At 45.2% G+C, this 18,204-nt stretch overlaps 2 protein-coding genes across 2 annotated transcripts in view; both read left to right on the forward strand.

Annotated features, from left to right (window-relative positions):
• SMG1 (SMG1 nonsense mediated mRNA decay associated PI3K related kinase) overlaps positions 1–2,713 on the forward strand; it is a 99,723-nt gene extending 97,010 nt beyond the window's left edge. The window contains exon 63 of the mRNA XM_077316958.1: positions 156–2,713. Within this exon, the coding sequence (XP_077173073.1) occupies positions 156–233 (78 nt within the window). The 3' untranslated portion in view covers positions 234–2,713. The remainder of the gene's footprint in view (positions 1–155) is intronic.
• A 2,348-nt stretch (positions 2,714–5,061) lies between these two features.
• ARL6IP1 (ARL6 interacting reticulophagy regulator 1) lies at positions 5,062–14,582 on the forward strand. Its single transcript, XM_077316133.1, has 6 exons — positions 5,062–5,211; positions 8,827–8,960; positions 9,356–9,475; positions 10,316–10,433; positions 11,694–11,778; positions 12,337–14,582. The coding sequence occupies exons 1-6, from the start codon at positions 5,176–5,178 to the stop codon at positions 12,453–12,455; spliced, it is 612 nt and encodes a 203-aa protein (XP_077172248.1). The 5' UTR covers positions 5,062–5,175; the 3' UTR covers positions 12,456–14,582.
• Positions 14,583–18,204: the final 3,622 nt, after the last annotated feature.

Genomic DNA, 18,204 nt, shown 5'->3' on the forward strand with positions numbered 1-18,204 from the left:
CCCACAAGTACCCCAAGATCTCGTTCACACACACTGCCCCCCCCACTACTCATGCACCAGTTCTAATTTCCTTTTAAGAGAATGCTGATTTTCCTAAGTGATGAATGCCATCGGTAGCACTAACTTTCTTTTTTTTTTAACTTGCCATTTCGTAGGTTGACTATGTGATTAAGGAAGCAACTAATCTAGATAACTTGGCTCAGCTGTATGAAGGTTGGACAGCCTGGGTGTGAACAGGAAGATAGCAGGTCAGTCTGGTTCAGCGAGGTCAGACACCCAGCAGGATCAACTCAGCCTCATAGCAGCACCACAGTCGGCTGGTGATGCATTTCTGGGGCTTCATGTGAGGAAACCTAGGCAATCTCGGTGCACTGGGAAAGTGAGTCCCGCAGAGTAGCTACACCTCAGGGATACGCTAAACAAAATGGCCTGGAAACACCCCCCCCCCCCGCAGGGTCAAGGGTGAAAGTTCACCGCCTGAACAACATGGCTGTCTTTCTGCCACAGAAGAACTGCATATCGTGTCGCGTCGGGGGGGAAATAGCTGCAGAAAGAAATTGGGAATGCCACAGACCACGGAATGATTTGGAACCCAGTTCCACCTGACCCTGTGAACAATCCAGGAAATACCAAACCCGAAACAGAGGGAAAAAAAAAAGGGGGGGTCGTGAAGAAATCACAGCACAGGAAGAATTGAGAGATTCAGAGTCTTGAGTCACTCTTGTTGCTTGGCGACGGTGCTGGTTGAGTTGACCAGGTAGTGCAAAAAAAAAAAGGAGAGAAAAAATTTAAAAAGCTACATGATATGAACTTCAGAAATGGACTGAAATGCAAAGAGCTGATATCTAAAGAGCTGCACATCAGCTGTATAAATATATTGGAAGAACCTCTATGAAGAGAGCCTTTGAGTCTTTTTTTCCCCTCCCCTCTTTAAGTTCTTTCCTACTTCTGGTTTATTCTTGTAGTTTAGGTGTATTTCCAGATTCGGTTTTATTTCCATCCTAGTGTTTCAGTGTTCAGGCAAATTAACCTTTTGGGGAATGGGTGGGTGGAGGGGGGCAAGCCAGTTTTCCAAAAAGCACAGAAAATGCTGCTTACTGAAGTGATTTATCTTTTTTTGAGTGATCCAATGCAAATTGCTGCGGTATTTTATTTTAAGGTCGTTTTTTGTGATTTTTATCATGTACAGTTTCCCCAAATTCACTGTGCATTTCAAAGCTTAATCTACCAGGCATTTGATTTCATGTGAAACTTCCTTCTGCTTGCAGGACGCCCTCCTTTCTAATTCAGACCTTTCCTTCCAAAGTTCATTCTCCTGTGATCCGGTGTAGTTTCTTTTGTAAACGTAGCCAATCCAATGTAAACTTTACCTTTTGAAAAAAAAAGAAAGAAAGAAAGAAACCAGGATAAAGTTTCCAAGTAGAGTTTTACAATGTTGATGAAACAAAAATCAATAAAGTGACGTTCTAGAGGAGGTAGTTTTATGCTGTTTAATTCACTTCATGTTTTGATTTACGCTTGTCAATGTACCTTTTCCGTTCCATCGGGGGATTTTTTTAAAGGATGCATAAAGCTAAGAAAGGCCTGTCTCTTTCTTTTCCTTGCTCTGGTGAAATGGTATAAAGATCTATGTGAAGTTATTTTGTTTCATATGACTCTCAAGTAGGTAGTGCTCACTTCCCCATTCATGGTGAATTACTTAATGTTTTTTTTTTTCCTAAGTCTACCTTGCACTTTTGAACTGTGGGTATGAAAGAGAAGTTGCTGTCTAAATGGCACTTTAAACCAGTCTTCAGTGTTTCACTTGCCTGCTTAAAAAAAAAAAATAATAATCAGTAATTTACAAGCTTGTACTAGATTTGCCCGAGGAAAGTACAGCTTGTTCCTGAAAGAACCTTTTGCCATTCTTCTCACTTGCTTGAAAGTGATGTTAGGATAGATGCAGCTTGATTGTCAAGTGGAAGATCAAATCCGTGGGGCTAGCAGGCCTTTCGTTGGCCTTTACAAGTCATTTGCTGCAAACGTCACTCACATAATTTCCTAGTCATCTCTTTTGCCATTAAAAAAAAAAAAGCTCAAATAGTAATTAAAGTCATTTCCAGCAGTGTGGCCTAAGGCAGCTTTTGCTCAGAAGAGTAGCAACCACACAATAACCTAGCAAAAGGAAGCAGGAAAAAAAATTCCAGTGTTTAGAACACAGAAGGAGCCATTTTGTTTCCTTGGGATATCTTACGCAGAGGAGACTTGATAACTGCTAATCATCTTCCATGTAGCTATGCCATGCTCTCCTTTCTGTTACCTGGCTTTGATGCGTTTATGTGTCCCATGTGCAGAAATATACTAAAACGTGTGTTTTAATGCCAGGATTCTTGAACCTTTGCCATGTATTTCAAGAGAGAGGGAAAAGGCTTCTTGGCTTTATTTTGTTTTTTAAGCAAAAATTGAGCTAAGGCAAAATTCAGTTTAGTGTGCTTTGGGTTTTCCATCCCCTTTGTGTATGAAGCATCCTTTACAAGCATTCTGTATCAGTATGATTCGAATAAGATTATTCCATGTTTCTATTTCTTGGAAGCTGGGATGGGGGCAGGCTGCTACACCTGTGATTAATGTATTATTATAACATCACTTCTCTCCAGAAATGAAATATGTATGGAGGTGGGGGGGTCTTTACTGCATAATGTAATAAAGCTTAAAATTCAGCTTGTATTCATAATGTCTGTGTGCGACCTCCACTTCTTTCAACTGCAGAACTAAATTCAGAATACTTTAGCATTACTGTGCAAGTATGCAAGGTACAGCATAATAAGAAAAAAATAGGAGAAATAAATTGGGGGCCCAGGATCTGTTCCAGTAAAGAATATCTATTTGTTCTTTGCACTGTAGCTCTCTAGGGCAGAGTCTGCACTTACTTTCTTTATTCCATTGTCAATCCTGTTGAATTCAGATCCCTTTGAACTCGGGTCTTGCTCCCCCCCCCATTGAAACAGGAAAGTCTTCTGCACGTGGTTAGGGAGGCTCAGAAGAGGGGGGGAGCCAAGCCTCTTTTTTTCTTTTCTTGAAGAGGGGTGGGAGGAGCCAGGCAGGGAGCCTCTTTCTTTTCTTGGAGGGGTGGGGGAGAAGATCGAAAAAGGCACAGGAGGGAAGAAAATCCAGGACCAACAGAAGTTGAGAGAAATTAGGGGCTTCTCCTTTAAGGCAAGTTTGTCACATGACCAGGTATGGCCTATCAGGTTCTCTACCACGGAGCTTGGTTTCCCAATCAGGATATTGAGCATTAAAAGCACTCTAAGATATAGCAGAATAAAGGTAGGGGTCACTTCGGATCAATCCTTCTTGCTGCAGAAGGAAAATTTAAATCGCCCCAAATCCAAACGGAAATCGCATTTGTGTAGAGGGCAGGGACTGAATCAATCTGGGGTTGGAATAAAAGCTCCATGCAGTTTACACCCAGGACAGGGGTGGCCAAATTGTGGCTTTCATTATTGGACACCTGTCCTTGCCCAATTAGCACAGCAGTTAGACATGTTAAAGGCAGTTCACATATTTTAATCTCAAATAACCAGCCAATAGGTATTAATGTTTTAGTGGTATGGTTTTATGAACTCTCTTGACACTCAAGCCAATGCAGGACCAAGTCAGGCAGAATAAACTGAGATGTTATTCTTTACATAATGTGGAGGAGCTTTCCTAAAATGATCGTTATCCCACCCTTTCCTTGCTGTGATTCCCCTTTCTGTGTTATCTTCCTTAATAATAGCGAGAGGCCTGAGAATAAGATACTTGGGGACAGCTAGTCTTGTAGAAATTGTGGGAAGATTTCCTATTAGATTGTATTCGATTAATAAAAATGGTGTCACTCTTTTATCTAATTGCTAAACTGAATTATAACCAGTGTGCATTCTGGCCCGTATTGACTGAGGATACAAAGTTCACCTCCTAGGTATGTTAATCTGAGAGACTGGCCTTAGATCACTGCTGCATGGAAATTAGTGCTGCAGTGTTTCAAGACAGCATCCTAATTTTCGTTCTTTATATGCTGCAGGGCATGTTGTGCTCTGATCAAGCCACAGCCTTAAGAGTGAGACCAGGGGTAGTCAAACTGCGGCCCTCCAGATGTTCATGGACTACAATTCCCATGAGCCCCTGCCAACTGGCCATGCTGACGGGCTCATGGGGATTGCAGTCCATGGACATGACTCCAGATGTCCGTGGACTACAATTCCCATGAGCCCGTCAGCATGGGGGCTCATGGGACTTGCAGTCCATGGACATGACTCCAGATGTCCGTGGACTACAATTCCCATGAGCCCCTGCCAAATGGCCATGCTGACAGGCTCATGGGGATTGCAGTCCATGGACATGACTCCAGATGTCCGTGGACTACAATTCCCATGAGCCCCTGCCAACTGGCCATGCTGACGGGCTCATGGGGATTGCAGTCCATGGACATGACTCCAGATGTCCGTGGACTACAATTCCCATGAGCCCGTCAGCATGGGGGCTCATGGGACTTGCAGTCCATGGACATGACTCCAGATGTCCGTGGACTACAATTCCCATGAGCCCCTGCCAAATGGCCATGCTGACAGGCTCATGGGACTTGCAGTCCACGGACATCTGGAGAGCCAGTTTGGCCACACTTGAAAATAAAGCAGCAGCGTGGGACGGTCGACTCTTAAGGCTTCATGACCTCGACCGTCCCCAGTCGGGAACTGGGTCCCAGGGTCTCAACCCCGCTTTGTCTGTCTTCCCAGCAGCGACTCACACCGCCGGGTGAAGTATTATGCGGAGAGTGCCACTGGGCCAGGGGAAGCGGGGATTCGAACCCGCAACAGGCAGGTCTTGGTTAGGTTCTCAAGGCGCTGCTCTCTCGCCCGCCCCTCCCCCCCCGGAGAAGGACGGGACCGTTAAACGGCTCCGAGACCGTGACGGCGACGCTCGACAACATCCCCCCTCATTGGTCAGGATTCAAACGGGAACGGCCCACGCCGCCGCGGATTGGCGCAGCTGGACGACCAATGGCGGGCGACGGCACGGGCGCAGCCAATGGGCACGGGCGGCTGCGCAGGCGAACGCTTCCGATTGGGCAGCGCGGGGCGGCGCTCGGGGGCGGGGCGAAAGGGGGGCGACTGGGAGCTTGGAGGCCGCAGCAGCAGCAGCGGCTGTCCACACAAAATGGCGGAGGGCGACAACAGGAGCACCAACCAGCTGGTGAGCGCGCGCGGGGGCCGAGGCCCGGCCAGTGGGCCCAGGAAGGGGGGAAGTGGTTTCTTTTTTTTGGGGGGGGGGGTGCAGCTGGGTGCCCCCCGGGCCTTTCTCAGGGCTGTCGCTGCTTGTCCTCCCTGCAGGTTGGGGCCTTGGCTGAATTTCGGCTTTGTGATAAGGGGGATGGGTTGGGTTGGGTTGGACTCCCCCTGCCCCCCTCCCCGCGAGGTGGGTGAGGCTCCTAAAATGTTACAAAGCTGTAGGGCAGGGGTTGTCAAAGGGCGGCCCTCCAGAGGTCCATGGACTACAATTCCCATGAGCCCCTGCCAGCGTTTGCTGGCAGGGGCTCATGGGAATTGTAGTCCATGGACCTCTGGAGGGCCGCCCTTTGACAACCCCAGCTGTAGCGGGATCGTGAGCTTGCAGCTTCTAACCGCAAGCAAAGCAAAAGCCTCTCCGCGTCCTTTTTCTATTTTTTTCCTGTGGCAGGTAATGCCCACTGTGGTCAGCGCGGATGATTTCCAGGCAGCGGCTTAAAAGCAGCCTTGTTTATTATTCATGGGGCGTATTTTTAGTCTGTCTTTCTGCCCTTGGGGTCACCTAGGTGTTTCTCTGCTCCCCATTCCCTCCCCCCTCCCCAATTTCTTCTCTCCACAACCTTGTGGAATTCATCAAGAGGAGTATATGAATGGCCTAAAGCAGTGGTCCCCAACCTTTTTATCACCGGGGACCACTCAACGCCTTTTACTCAGTCCCGGTGGGGGGGGGGGGTAGGTTACTCCTCTACTCTCAACCACTGCCCTAACACTCTCTGATCGCTATGGTCATGTTTAAACATCCCTTCAAAATAAGATACAGACACACCACAACAATGAAGTATGTTGTAAAGGGCTGGGGGGGGGGATGAAGTAAAGGGGGGGAGAAGGCGTCCTTCGGGGCCCACCTCCAATTAGTTGAATGTGGTCCGCAGCCCACAGGTTGGGGATTGCTAGCCTAAAGCACAACCAGCCACTTTCGTTGTAAATGTGGGCTTGAATCTCTGTCCTCACCTGACACCGACTGCTACACTCTGGCTGTCTCAGGACCACTTTTTAATTTTAAAAAAGGTTGGCAGATTTATTGTGGTAGAAGCCTCCTGCAGTGGAGTTGCTTGATGTCAAGATGACCCCAAGACTTCTTTTTTTGGCTTCTGCTGTAACTGTCAAATACAACTCCTTGATACTTCTGGGTACATTGGATGGCTGGAACCTCTCAGGGCCCTGCCAGAAAGATCCAGAATCAAAGTGCAATTGTTCTATGGAAATCAGCAGAATGCTTCTTGCATTCTTTCGTGAAGACTACCTGGCTTAGAGGTAGAAGGATGTAGAGTTTGTTTCCTTCCAAGTTAATTTCTGTTTTATCTGCAAGTCTGATTGCTGATCCTGTGGTGCACAGTGTATTCCTTCCTGCGTTGTTATCATAATTGTGCACTGCTCTGTCACGTCGTGTCTTAGAGAATCTTTAGCCGAGCGTCTTAAAAAAATATGCCATTATTATCTTATTTGTCCTGTATGACTTTATTGTCATCAGCTACTGTGATATTGAACCTCCTGCTTAGCTGCTTGTCATGCTAATATGGAATAAATGTGCTCTCTTCATGCTGTTAGGTGAACTGTGAGTGTGTTAGTGCTTCACAAATTGGTGGAAGAAGTTGGATGCTCAGTGGAGCAGCGTGGTTTATGAACACACTTTCTAATTAATTGGTTTTTGCTATGCATTTTTTCCCTGGTCTTTGAAATAAATTTTTAAAATTTATTTTTGACATTTATATTCTGCTCACGGTGGATCAGTCCTGGCAAATTTGTGCTTGCCAAATTTGCCTTTAGGTTCTCTTTGTGTTTCACTAAGAACCTCAGATAATCCAGTCCTCGACAAAATTGTCTTTTCTAAGCATTGCACACTGTACTTGTGACAAGGGTGCATATCACGGGATATTTCTCGCTCTAAATTTTAGGAATAGAGAAGAAACTAGAGGCCTAGCAGCATTAAATAGCATTCCTTTCAGAAAATAGATTAAAACAAACTGAAGTTTAATTATGGGAATCTAACACACTGATCGAGGAGCCTCTTGTGGCGCAGAGTGGTAAGGCAGCTGTCTGAAAGCTTTGCCCATGAGGCTGGGAGTTCAATCCAAGCAGCCGGCTCAAGGTTGACTCAGCCTTCCATCCTTCCGAGGTCGGTAAAATGAGTACCCAGCTTGCTGGGGGGTAAACGGTAATGACTGGGGAAGGCACTGGCAAACCACCCCGTATTGAGTCTGCCATGAAAACGCTGGAGGGCGTCACCCCAAGGGTCACCCGGTGCTTGCACAGGGGATACCTTTACCTTTACCCCTTAACACACTGATCAATGGGAGCTTTTCTTATGTTCAGGACTTATAGAATCATACAGATGATTCTTTATCTGCATTTATGACAATGAATTTTTTGCCTTAAACATTCGGTGCCATAGATATTTGGCCTTGAAAATCGGCTCCAAACGTCAGTTACGCACAAAATGCAAAACAAACAATTCCTCACTGTGTTACAGCTACACAATTTAGACCTGGGGTAGTCAAACTGCAGCCCTCCAGATGTCCATGGACTACAATTCCCAGGAGCCCCTGCCAGCAAATGCAAATGCTGGCAGGGGCTCCTGGGAATTGTAGTCCATGGACATCTGGAGGGCTGCAGTTTGACTACCCCTGATTTAGACAATCTTCTTTCTTGGAACAGGCTAGTATAATTGGAAGCTATTAAAAGACTGTAAATTATTACCTCAGAACCACGACTTGTAGAAATGCTCTGGGTCATCAAAGAACTGTGCTCTTCATTTTACTTGAGACCTGAAAGGAAGGCTTCATCCTGCCATATCATTTAGACCAGAACTTGGTCTTCTAACTTCCAAATATTTTTGTGTGTGCATACATGTTGGGATTCCTAGACATACAAAATAATAGAACTGAGTTAATGCTTCTCCTTCCAGCATTCAGTAAGTTTTCAAGGGTCCTCTGCCAGTGTCCTTTTTTGGGGCTGATGCACGGAATGATTATCTCTGTATTTGGGGAGTCTCCTGAGTGGAATGATCCCTCTGTTCTTATTTGTGAGTTTGGCTGCTTTGTCATCCATGTAAAGGTCAGGCAGGTGACTGTTGTAGTTTATGGAAATGTCAAATAGGACCTGTTGTGAAGGTGTGACTGTCAAGGAATTATCAGGCTGAGATCTACTGTCCTGTAAACAACATTTAGTTATGTAAGTCAACATTAAAAAAGCCAGTGTTGGTCTTTGTAACTACACGTACAGATTGATAGATTGGATCTAAACTGGCTTTTCCAATGCAAGATGGAACGTTCCTGTCTTTCTTGTCCCATTTCTGTAAAATATTGTTCCTGGGCAATAAAGGAACCCTGAAGAATGACGTGGGGGGTAGGGTGGGGTGTCTGCAGCAGGGGTCAGGAATTGGTGGTTGCCAGTTGAGTTTAGCTTCAGCCCGAAAGTTAATGGATTTCTCTGCTAATAGATGCCCCGTATACCCCATGAAGTATCTGCATGTTTTACTTAGAGCCAATGTTACGACCTTTTTAAAAATAGCTTTTGTTCGCAGGCTGCAGAGACAGCCAGTTTGGAAGAACAGTTGCAAGGATGGGGAGAAGTGATTCTGGTGACGGACAAAATCCTCCGCTGGGAAAAACCTTGGTTTCCGCCTGCCATAATTGGCGTCGTTTCCTTTGTGTTCCTGTAAGTTATCAACAATAGTAGCCGGCTTGCCTTGAGTAAGATACATGGTAGCAATAAATGAAGCCTGTAGCTTAAAGCTTTGCAGAACAGCTCCCCTGCTAGAATGCAACATGGCTGGGGGCGATCCCTGCAAACTGATATAGTTTCTAGATACGTATGCTTGAGCTTGCTACTTCCCCGTGACTGCTAATGAACAGCAAGGACAGTGCTTGTTCTGATCTTCCCCCACTTCATATGTGACCACAGTAGTTTTGGAAGTAGCTGTTATGTTGATCAGGGACATAGCAGGAAGGGTTTTTTTTCCCTTGTTAATTCTTTTAAAGCAAATGTCAGAGATTGAAGCATTAAACTTGGTTTTGTATCTCTTTTTAACTACTGTTTTCGTGTCCAAACAGGATGATCTACTACTTGGACCCGTCTGTTCTGTCTGGAGTTTCTTGCTTTGTTATGTTGCTTTGTTTGGCTGACTACCTGGTACCTGCTCTTGCTCCTAGAATTTTTGGCTCCAGTAAATGGTATGTTGCTTGAGAACTTAATGACCCTCCCTCTTTTGTTGTAGATTTTAGAAGAATGGAATGGATGGGTAGGGCACTGTGAGACTGCCACAACTGGTTTTTTTTTCAGATCTGGCCCTGGTCCGGTGGAATGCTCTACCAACTAAGATCAGGGCCTTGTGGGACCTTAATGAATTCTGCAGGGCCCGCATAACAGCTATTCCACCAGGCCTATATGGCTCTGGAATTTAACATCTAATGCCATTTAAGTGGCTGGCCTCTCCTGGGGAAACATCCGCTTGAACAACAAGGGTCATTCCACCTCAAAAATGACACCCTCAGCCCTCAATTAGCTGGTAGTTGTGCCTGGGATACTGAAATTTGCTTTTCATGTAAGATATGAGTTCAATGTTGATGATTGTATTTATTGGATTAATGTTATCCACCCTGAGCCACAGGGGAAAGGTGGACTACAAGAATAAAGGTTTTCTTTATGTGTGTGCATGGATTCAGAACAAAAACCTTCCTCCTGCCCAGTGCTCTTTATTGAATGGAAGGACGCTGAACACGGGTAAGCAGTTCATCTAATAGTGAGGAGGCAGCCCTAGTGCTTAAGGTTGTTCTTCATATGCCTCCTGGCATTTGTGAGCTTCTACAACTGTGTTGTCTTCATTGTTGTTGGCGTTAAACAGTACAATAAAGACTGGAAACAGCAAGAACTGTGGAAACAGTGAAACACTCATTTCATTCCGACATTTTTAACATGGGAAAAGGCGGGACAAATACAGTGTTTTACTGCTTCAGCATGACTTTGTATCTTGGCTTTTGCTTAATGATTTTTTTTTTCTTTTGTCTTTTAAGGACTACTGAACAGCAGCAACGCTTCCATGAAATCTGCAGCAACTTGGTAAAAACCCGGCGCAGGATTGTTGGTTGGTGGAAGCGTCTTTTTGCGTTCAAGGAAGAAAAGCCTAAAATGGTAATTTACGTGCTTCCCAGAAGATGTCATGTTCTCATTACCGGTTTTCACATTTAAACGCTTTTTAGAGCAGACTCCTTTTGCCTCTTTAAAAAGTTGGTCAGATAAATTGTCAAGCACGGACTGCATGGGAACAGCAGAAGGCTTGATTTTATGGCACCTCTCAAAACAAATTGAACCATTCATGAAATTGCCTTCAACTTGGATCTGTGAAAACCTGTCGTTTCATGTCAACCACCCTGAGCTTTCAGGGAGGGCGGTATACAAAATAAATAAATAAATGTTCGGTTAAATGCAGGTGGCTCTGCCTGAGACACTAGAACAAGGATCCCCAACCGTTTGAGCCTGTGGGCATGATGGGTGCATTTGTAATGTGGTTGTTGCAGGAGGCAGAGCCAGTCACAGAATGGCTGCCACAGCACCCCTTCAGCCCCAGGGAGGATCCCTGAGATGTGTTAGGGGCTGCTAACAAAGCAGTGCATCTGAAAATCCGCACAGCCAATCAAATAACCAATAAGCTTTCCTAAACACGCTAGGCGAGCACCAGGAAACGGGTCAGTGGGCACCATACTGTGGGAAGCCTGCCCTAAAGGGCTACTGCTGGTCTGAGTAGAGAAGGGAACGATACAATGAACTCAGTTGATAGTGATGTGGTAACAACAGCAACAATAACAATAATAAACGTAGAACAGATTACTAGGTACATTGATTAACTCATACTGAGGCCCAGTGGTCTGGGCGGATTTGTAATGATTGTCGGAGGGAAGCTGGGGGGGGGGCGAACAGTGGGAAGCAGTGGTTCAGATCAGCCTCAACCAAATGCCTGGCGGAGGAGCTCCCTTTTGCAGGCCCTGCTGAGCTACTGTAAAAATGGTATAATATCTGTTACTGTTCTACACAGTTTAAACTATGTGAGTCCTATCCTCTGCTGCCAACAAGAACCTATCAGGGCTCTCTCAGCCTCACCCACCTCCCAGGGTGTCTGTTGTGGGGAGAGGAATGGGAAGGCAACTGTAAGCCGCTTTGAGCCTCCTTCGGGTAGGGAAAAGCGGCATATAAGAACCAACTCTTCTTCTTCTTCTAAGTGAAGACCTTTCAAATACTTAAAGAAAGCCATCATGTCCCCTCTCAACTGCCTCTTCTTCAGGCCGAGCATTCATCAGAGCGTTCGTCAGCCACGTAATAGCAAGAACAGTGACGTACATAAGTTTCAAAAAACCTTTTAAAAGATTTTAAGTAACCGTCATATTTCTCTCCTAGTATTTCACAACAATGCTGTGCTCGTTAGCTGTGATTGCTTGGATAGGACAGCAAGTTCACAATCTTTTCCTCACCTATCTTATCGGTAAGCATTTTGCAGGGTAATCAAACACTGAAGATACGTCATTCTTTTCCCTCTGGTGGAGGAACCAAAAGGCTGTTGTGCTCAGTAAGGCTGTTGTGACTAGAACATGAGGAATTCTGGGAGGGCAGTGGTCCCCAGCCCCCGGTCCGGAGACCGGGACCGGTCCGTAAATCAGTTGGTACCGGGCCGCGGCTCCTCACCTTCCTCCCCAGCTGCTGCCTTGGAGGCCGCCCTGCAACTCTGCCGCCGGCTCGCCTTTGGTGCTCTCCAGCAGCCGCCATGGCTGGGGCTCCCCCTCGGCGTGGCACTGCGCAGCTGCTGCTGATAGCGCCCCCCAGCGGGTGGCGGGAAGTCAGGGGGACCGGCAGGAAAGTAAGTGGAGCAGGGGCTCAGGCGGTGGCGGTGACGTCCCTCGGGCCTCAGTAAAATTGTCAAGCGTTGACCAGTCCCCGGTGATAAAAAGGTTGGGGACCACTGATTTAAAGGGTTCTGCAAGATCATAGCTGCATAGCTCATACCAGGATCATAGCTCATACCTTTTGTCTTTTTTCCTTTTAGTGAGTTTCTTCCTGTTGTTTCCTGGATTAAACAAGCACGGGATCATTTCGAAATATGCTGGAATGGCAAAAAGGGAGGTCAACAAACTCCTGAAGCAAAAGGAGAAGAAAAACGAGTGAAAGCCCTTGCTTGCTACTGCACTCCACGGTGTAATGTGTTCTGGGAACAATTCATTCTAATTCGTGTGTGTTTCGTAGAATAGCGGTGCTTATTTCAGTCCTAGCCTTTTAACTTTAAAATGAGGTTTCCTCTTTTTTAAAATAGGATCTGTGTCGTTCTTTGACCACACAGTAAATCCAGCCTGCTAACACCGGCAAGTCATTCCTATAATAAATGCAACTAGCAGCCTCAGAGGGTGGGAGGGTTGTTAATCAGTGTGATGGTGTAAACGTTTTGATTGTATTGGTGTGGATGGCATCCTTGCTATTTATTTCTGGTGCAAAGACACTGGTTAGCATTCTCCATTCCTGTTCAGTGTTTTAAGGGATCTCTGCTGGCTGTCTAGATTTCTTTCCTGACACCCCTGCAGATGAAGTTAATAAACTTCTTTCCAAGGTTGTGGGCCCCAGACGACATGGATGAATGGGTCTGAGGCGTCATGACCCCCGTAGTACGAATTGCTGCACTTGAAAGTATGTGGAAAACTGAAGCCAGGGATTCACAATTTTCTTCCTATTTGAATTGCTGTAGTTTTGGAGTCGTGCAACATTGTCTAGTTTTTTTTTTTTTAATATGGTCTGTATACAAAAAAAAAATCATGTTAAATACGTGATGCGCAAGACTCAACAAGTCTGTCTGTCTTTGGTGTTCGTGTTTTCTTAATGCTGTTTTATTACCGTGTTTGAGTAAAATCTGTACTCTACTAAAATGATAGGCCTCTTAAAATTTGTTTGCAAAACAAAACTTCTGTCTGAATTGTAAACAGATGAACAGTGTTATCCTTGTGAGTTTGAGAACAGATTTCAGAAATACTGCAATTTTCTTATTACCCTGTAAGCAAAGAAGGGCAGAACAAAAAGGTGGGTGCTTGTTACTGCCTTATAGGGGATGGCACTGCTGATTTTAAGCTACCAGGCTACATTATTCTGCCAAAAAACTACAGCTCAGTAAACATCTGGAAAGCAAGTGTTCTTAAGATGGCACCGTTCGCAACTTCACCGGCTCCTACAAGCAAAAAAATGCCATAATAGTCTGATAAAAAAAGTTCTAGCTGATTCTCCCTAGAACATGAATGTAATTGTGCTTTTTTATCAGTACTCAAACTGCTAATCTGCCATGCCAGTGTGCTGCCCTGGAATTTTACATACATTTAAACAGAATTCTGCTTCCAGTAAAGGTGGCAAATTCTTTATAACTATATATTGAGAGGTCTTGAGTGAGGGAAAGTGTAAGGAAAGGATCTTTAAAAGGCCCTTATGCCTTGTAGATTGACTTAATAGATATGGGATTCAGAGTCGGTCCAGCTTTTTGAAATGCTCGATGTCTGATGATGCAGCAGCCACACCCCAGAGACAGCTGCTCAGTGCTGCTGCAGTATAGGGAGTAGCCCTGAGGCACAGCTGGGCGTTCTCAATAATTTTTTCCTTTGGGGACTGATGTTCCCAGGATGCTTCTTGGGTTATCAGTGCACTGAGTATTAACCTCTTCATGAAATTACCATCTCTCCTTACTGTTTCTTCAGTTTTAGCTTTAGATAGAACCCAGGAAGGGAGGAGCTTGGAGGAGAACAGTTATAGTTCCTAAGTGAACGGCTCTTCTGTCACAGTCGCCAGTAAGGACCAACTACAGTTACGGACACTGGCGACAGAAGCTTGTAGTGCAAAAATATAAGCTTTGAGAGATCTCAACCATTTTTGGAACTGTGGTGACATCTGAATTATTTATTGGAAGATACCGCTTCTTGGAAAAACCGTCGCATCTCTCCCTTTGTCTCTCCTCCTGCCCCCTTTGCTCTTATTTTGCATATCTGTTGTTTTAAAAAGGCTGTTTAGGCCCATATTGCAAACTTGGGCACACGGCAGTGGCAGATTTAATGTAATCGGGGGAGGAATGAAAGCAAAAGGATGTCCTTTCTGGAAGAGCTGGTAGGGTGGAAGAGTAAAGAGAAGCTCGGGTGAGGATAAGTATGTGTAATTGCTGTTTTTCTCGATGTTGCTGCTTTCTTCTGATTGCGTTGATACGTCATGTGGATGGTAAATGTTTAGCTAGGAAGCTAAATCTGAATAAAAATGTTAATATGAAAAAAATGCCTCAAGCACTATTTTATCAAATGTCCATGTCATCAGTCTACAGAGGGGACCTTGCCAAAATAAGAAGCTTGCCTAAGGTGACCAGATTTTCACATTGGTAAAGCGGCACACCATTGACCGGGAGGGAGGGGGGAATCTTGATTAAAAATTTGGTCTATATAGAGCAACAAAATGTTTCATAGAACGCATAGAATGCAAAAATAGTATTGTAATATATATATTTTAATTTCAACATAAGTACAATTTGCCAAGAGCCTCTTGTGGCGCAGAGTGGTAAGGCAGCTGTCTGAAAGCTTTGCCTATGAGGCTGGGAGTTCAATCCCAGCAGCCGGCTCAAGGTTGACTCAGCCTTCCATCCTTCCGAGGTCGGTAAAATGAGTACCCAGCTTGCTGGGGGGTAAACGGTCATGACTGGGGAAGGCACTGGCAAACCACCCCGTATTGAGTCTGCCATGAAAACGCTGGAGGGCGTCACCCCAAGGGTCAGACATGACCCGGTGCTTGCACAGGGGATACCTTTACCTTTACCTTTTTACAATTTGCCAGGTACCCCCAGATGTTCCTCCAAAAGTGGGACAATCTGGTCACTTTAGGCTTGCCAGGTGTGCTCTTCATGGTCTTTATGGTGTACTTTGCCTATTAGAATAAGTCCCGAGCTCTCACCAACTACTTCAGACCCCACTGGTGTGTGTGTGGTGGGGGGGGGGGGGTCTTGAGTTTTTGTGCTTGGGAACACTGAAAATACGGACTCGGCAAAATCAACCCACCCACAAAGTTTCTTGGACATCGTGCTCATGAGAATTGGAGAACAATTGAACTTTAATATAAAGCTTTCCCCCTCCAAGTTCCAATCTGAATATGTCCCTGCCAGCAGAATATGATGAAAGTAAAAGGGAGGAGGGAGGGAATTGGCCTGCTCAAACCCTTAAAAGCTTGCACAAGGTCTGTACCTTGTGATGGCTGTCAGTCTGTCTCCCATGACTTCTTTTTGTATGTTCTGCAGTAGAGACTACTAAAGCTACCGGAACTGGCCTAAGTATGTTTTCTTACGTTGTTTGTGCGAATGAGTAATAAATCTAAATAAATATAACCTGCCTTTCCTGTTAGCCTTAGGGCAGGTAACATCAGATCAATCAAATACATTAAAATAGCATCCAGAAACAGTAAAGACATTTTCCAGCTTCTGAACTTGCATGCTGAAGTTGGTTCCATTCTTTGATAGCTGATTTTTTTGATGTTTTGTCCCTGCCCCTCAATGTTTGTGGGTATTTCACTGGGAAGGCTAGCTAGTTAGATGTTATGGGTGTCATATTTCCAGCTTCAGCCATAGGCCTCATGGGAAAGGCCTCTGTCTTAAAATAAGGCCCTGTGGAACTGGTTAAAGTCCTGCAAGGCTGAGCATTCCACCAGGCAGGACAATCCTCTCTGGGGCCAGGGATAGGTAAAGGTAAAGGTAAAGGTATCCCCTGTGCAAGCACCGAGTCATGTCTGACCCTTGGGGTGACGCCCTCTAGCGTTTTCATGGCAGACTCAATACGGGGTGGTTTGCCAGTGCCTTCCCCAGTCATTACCGTTTACCCCCCAGCAAGCTGGGTACTCATTTTACCGACCTCGGAAGGATGGAAGGCTGAGTCAACCTTGAGCCGGCTGCTGGGATTGAACTCCCAGCCTTACGGGCAAAGCTTTCAGACAGCTGCCTTACCACTCTGCGCCACAAGAGGCTCTTAAGGGATAGGTAGGCTGCCTCTAATTATTAGAATGGAAAACATCTATGCAACATTAAAAGTTGTGTATCAATATATTTAATTTTTGACATGACCCCATCTGTAGACACGTAAATCCAAAGACTGAGGCCTGAAAAGACAGAATTTCTCTATAAAACAAGTGCAAATTTTGTAGAAAAATCTTGAAAACTTGCTGCCAAGCAACTTGCATTACTCAGCTCAGGCCGCTTGCTTGCCTCTGTTCAGCAACCTCACCATGACAGCCAGTGTGGTGTACTGGTTAGTTTCACAACAAAATCCAATGGCACCTTTAAGACCAACAAAGATTTATTCAAGGCATGAGCTTTCGAGCGCATTTTGTTGTGCTACTTCAGACCAACCTGGCTACCTGCTTGAATCTACGGTGAGTTTCAGTTTAGGAACTGGGAGACCTAGGTTCAAGTTCACTGGGTGACTTTGGGCAAGTCGCACACGCAATACAGTACCTTTATTGGCATACCGGAAGGAAAAGTTCTAGCTGCAATAAAACTGAATAGAAAATAATACCAGTTATTGCCACATATAAACTAGTATTACAGAATAAAACTTCATTGCCTAAGCCTGTGAGCAGCAGAATTATGTAAGCTGCTTTGGATTTCCTTTGTGGAGAAAGGTGGAGTGTAAGTGAAATAAAAATGAATACTTGTGTGGTGGGTGAGATAAAAACTAGATAAAGACAAATGGTGTAACGAGGTGATCTCTCCCTCATTGTGCAATTGGACTTTGTCTTTCAGCTTGTTCTGTGGAACTGGGCCATAATTTTCCCTGGTAGAAGTTGTCAGAAGAAGAAAAGCTGAAGAGTTGGGGGAGAGGCTTTGGGGGAAGAGAATGTGGAAATAGTGGGGGAGAGGAATTGTTATCTCCCCCCCCCTCCAAACAAGTCTTTTCACTGAATTTCAGTAAGACTTTTGACAAGGTTCCTCATGATGTTCTCATGGGTAAACTGGAGGGATCTCGACTGGGGTTTTGGATGGTTACGTGGATAGGGCTAGAAAACGACACAAGTCAAAGGCATTTAATCAGGTAGCAGTGAGTTACCACAGGGCTTGGTACTGCACCCAGTGCGTTTCAACATTTTATCAATCTGGATGAGGGGGTGGAGGGACTCCACACTACATTTGCAGATGATACCAAATTGGGAGGAGCAGTGAAGACCGCAGAAGAGAGGGTTGAACAAGATCCAAACGTGCTGGAAAGGTGAGAACAAATGAGAACAAGATGCCGTTCAATAAGGTGAAGTGCAGAGTTCTTCATCTAAGTCACAAAAAGGAGAAACATAGATGTGTGGATGAGATCTTGGGGAATTTGTGGACTGTAAGCAGTGTGATGTGGCGGTCGTGAAGGGAAATTCAGAGGCATCGCATCAAATCCTTGCAGGTTTCCTCCTGTAAATACATAGTACGCAATGTGTCAAGAAAGTATCCTTTCCTAGATTTGTTACTGAATACCAGATCCTCCACAAGAGCCTTGTCTGCTCTGCAGACCTTTGTTTAAGGCCACAAGAGAGAAAACAAGCCAACCCATAATCACAGTGTATATGTGCTCCCTGTTTCAAGAGGAACAGCTCTTCTTATGGAAATAGATTCAGGTTGGTAGCTGTGTTGGTCTGAAGCAGCAGAACAAATTTTGAATTTAGGAGCACCTTCAATACCAACAAAGTTATTCAAGGTATAAGCTTTTGTATGTATATACACTTTTTCAGATACTGTGGAACACAATTCCCTCAACCATTATATCAGACTTTCTCAACCAGGGTTTTGTGAAATCCTGTAGTCATGTATATTGACCACCCCTCAATGGCAGCATATAGACCTGGAGGGGGTGGGAAGGAGAGGGGCTCCAGGTGGACGTGTACA

The sequence above is a fragment of the Paroedura picta genome, chromosome 17, assembly GCF_049243985.1.
Source record: "Paroedura picta isolate Pp20150507F chromosome 17, Ppicta_v3.0, whole genome shotgun sequence".
In the NCBI taxonomy this organism is placed as follows: Eukaryota; Metazoa; Chordata; class Lepidosauria; order Squamata; family Gekkonidae; genus Paroedura; species Paroedura picta.

Coding starts and splice junctions, on each gene's coding strand:
- ARL6IP1 (XM_077316133.1), top strand. CDS start 5,176: ATGGCGGAGGGCGACAACAGGAGCACCAACCAGCTG. Junction 8,961..9,355: donor GTCGTTTCCTTTGTGTTCCT/GTAAGTTATCAA, acceptor GTGTCCAAACAG/GATGATCTACTACTTGGACC. Junction 10,434..11,693: donor AGGAAGAAAAGCCTAAAATG/GTAATTTACGTG, acceptor TTTCTCTCCTAG/TATTTCACAACAATGCTGTG.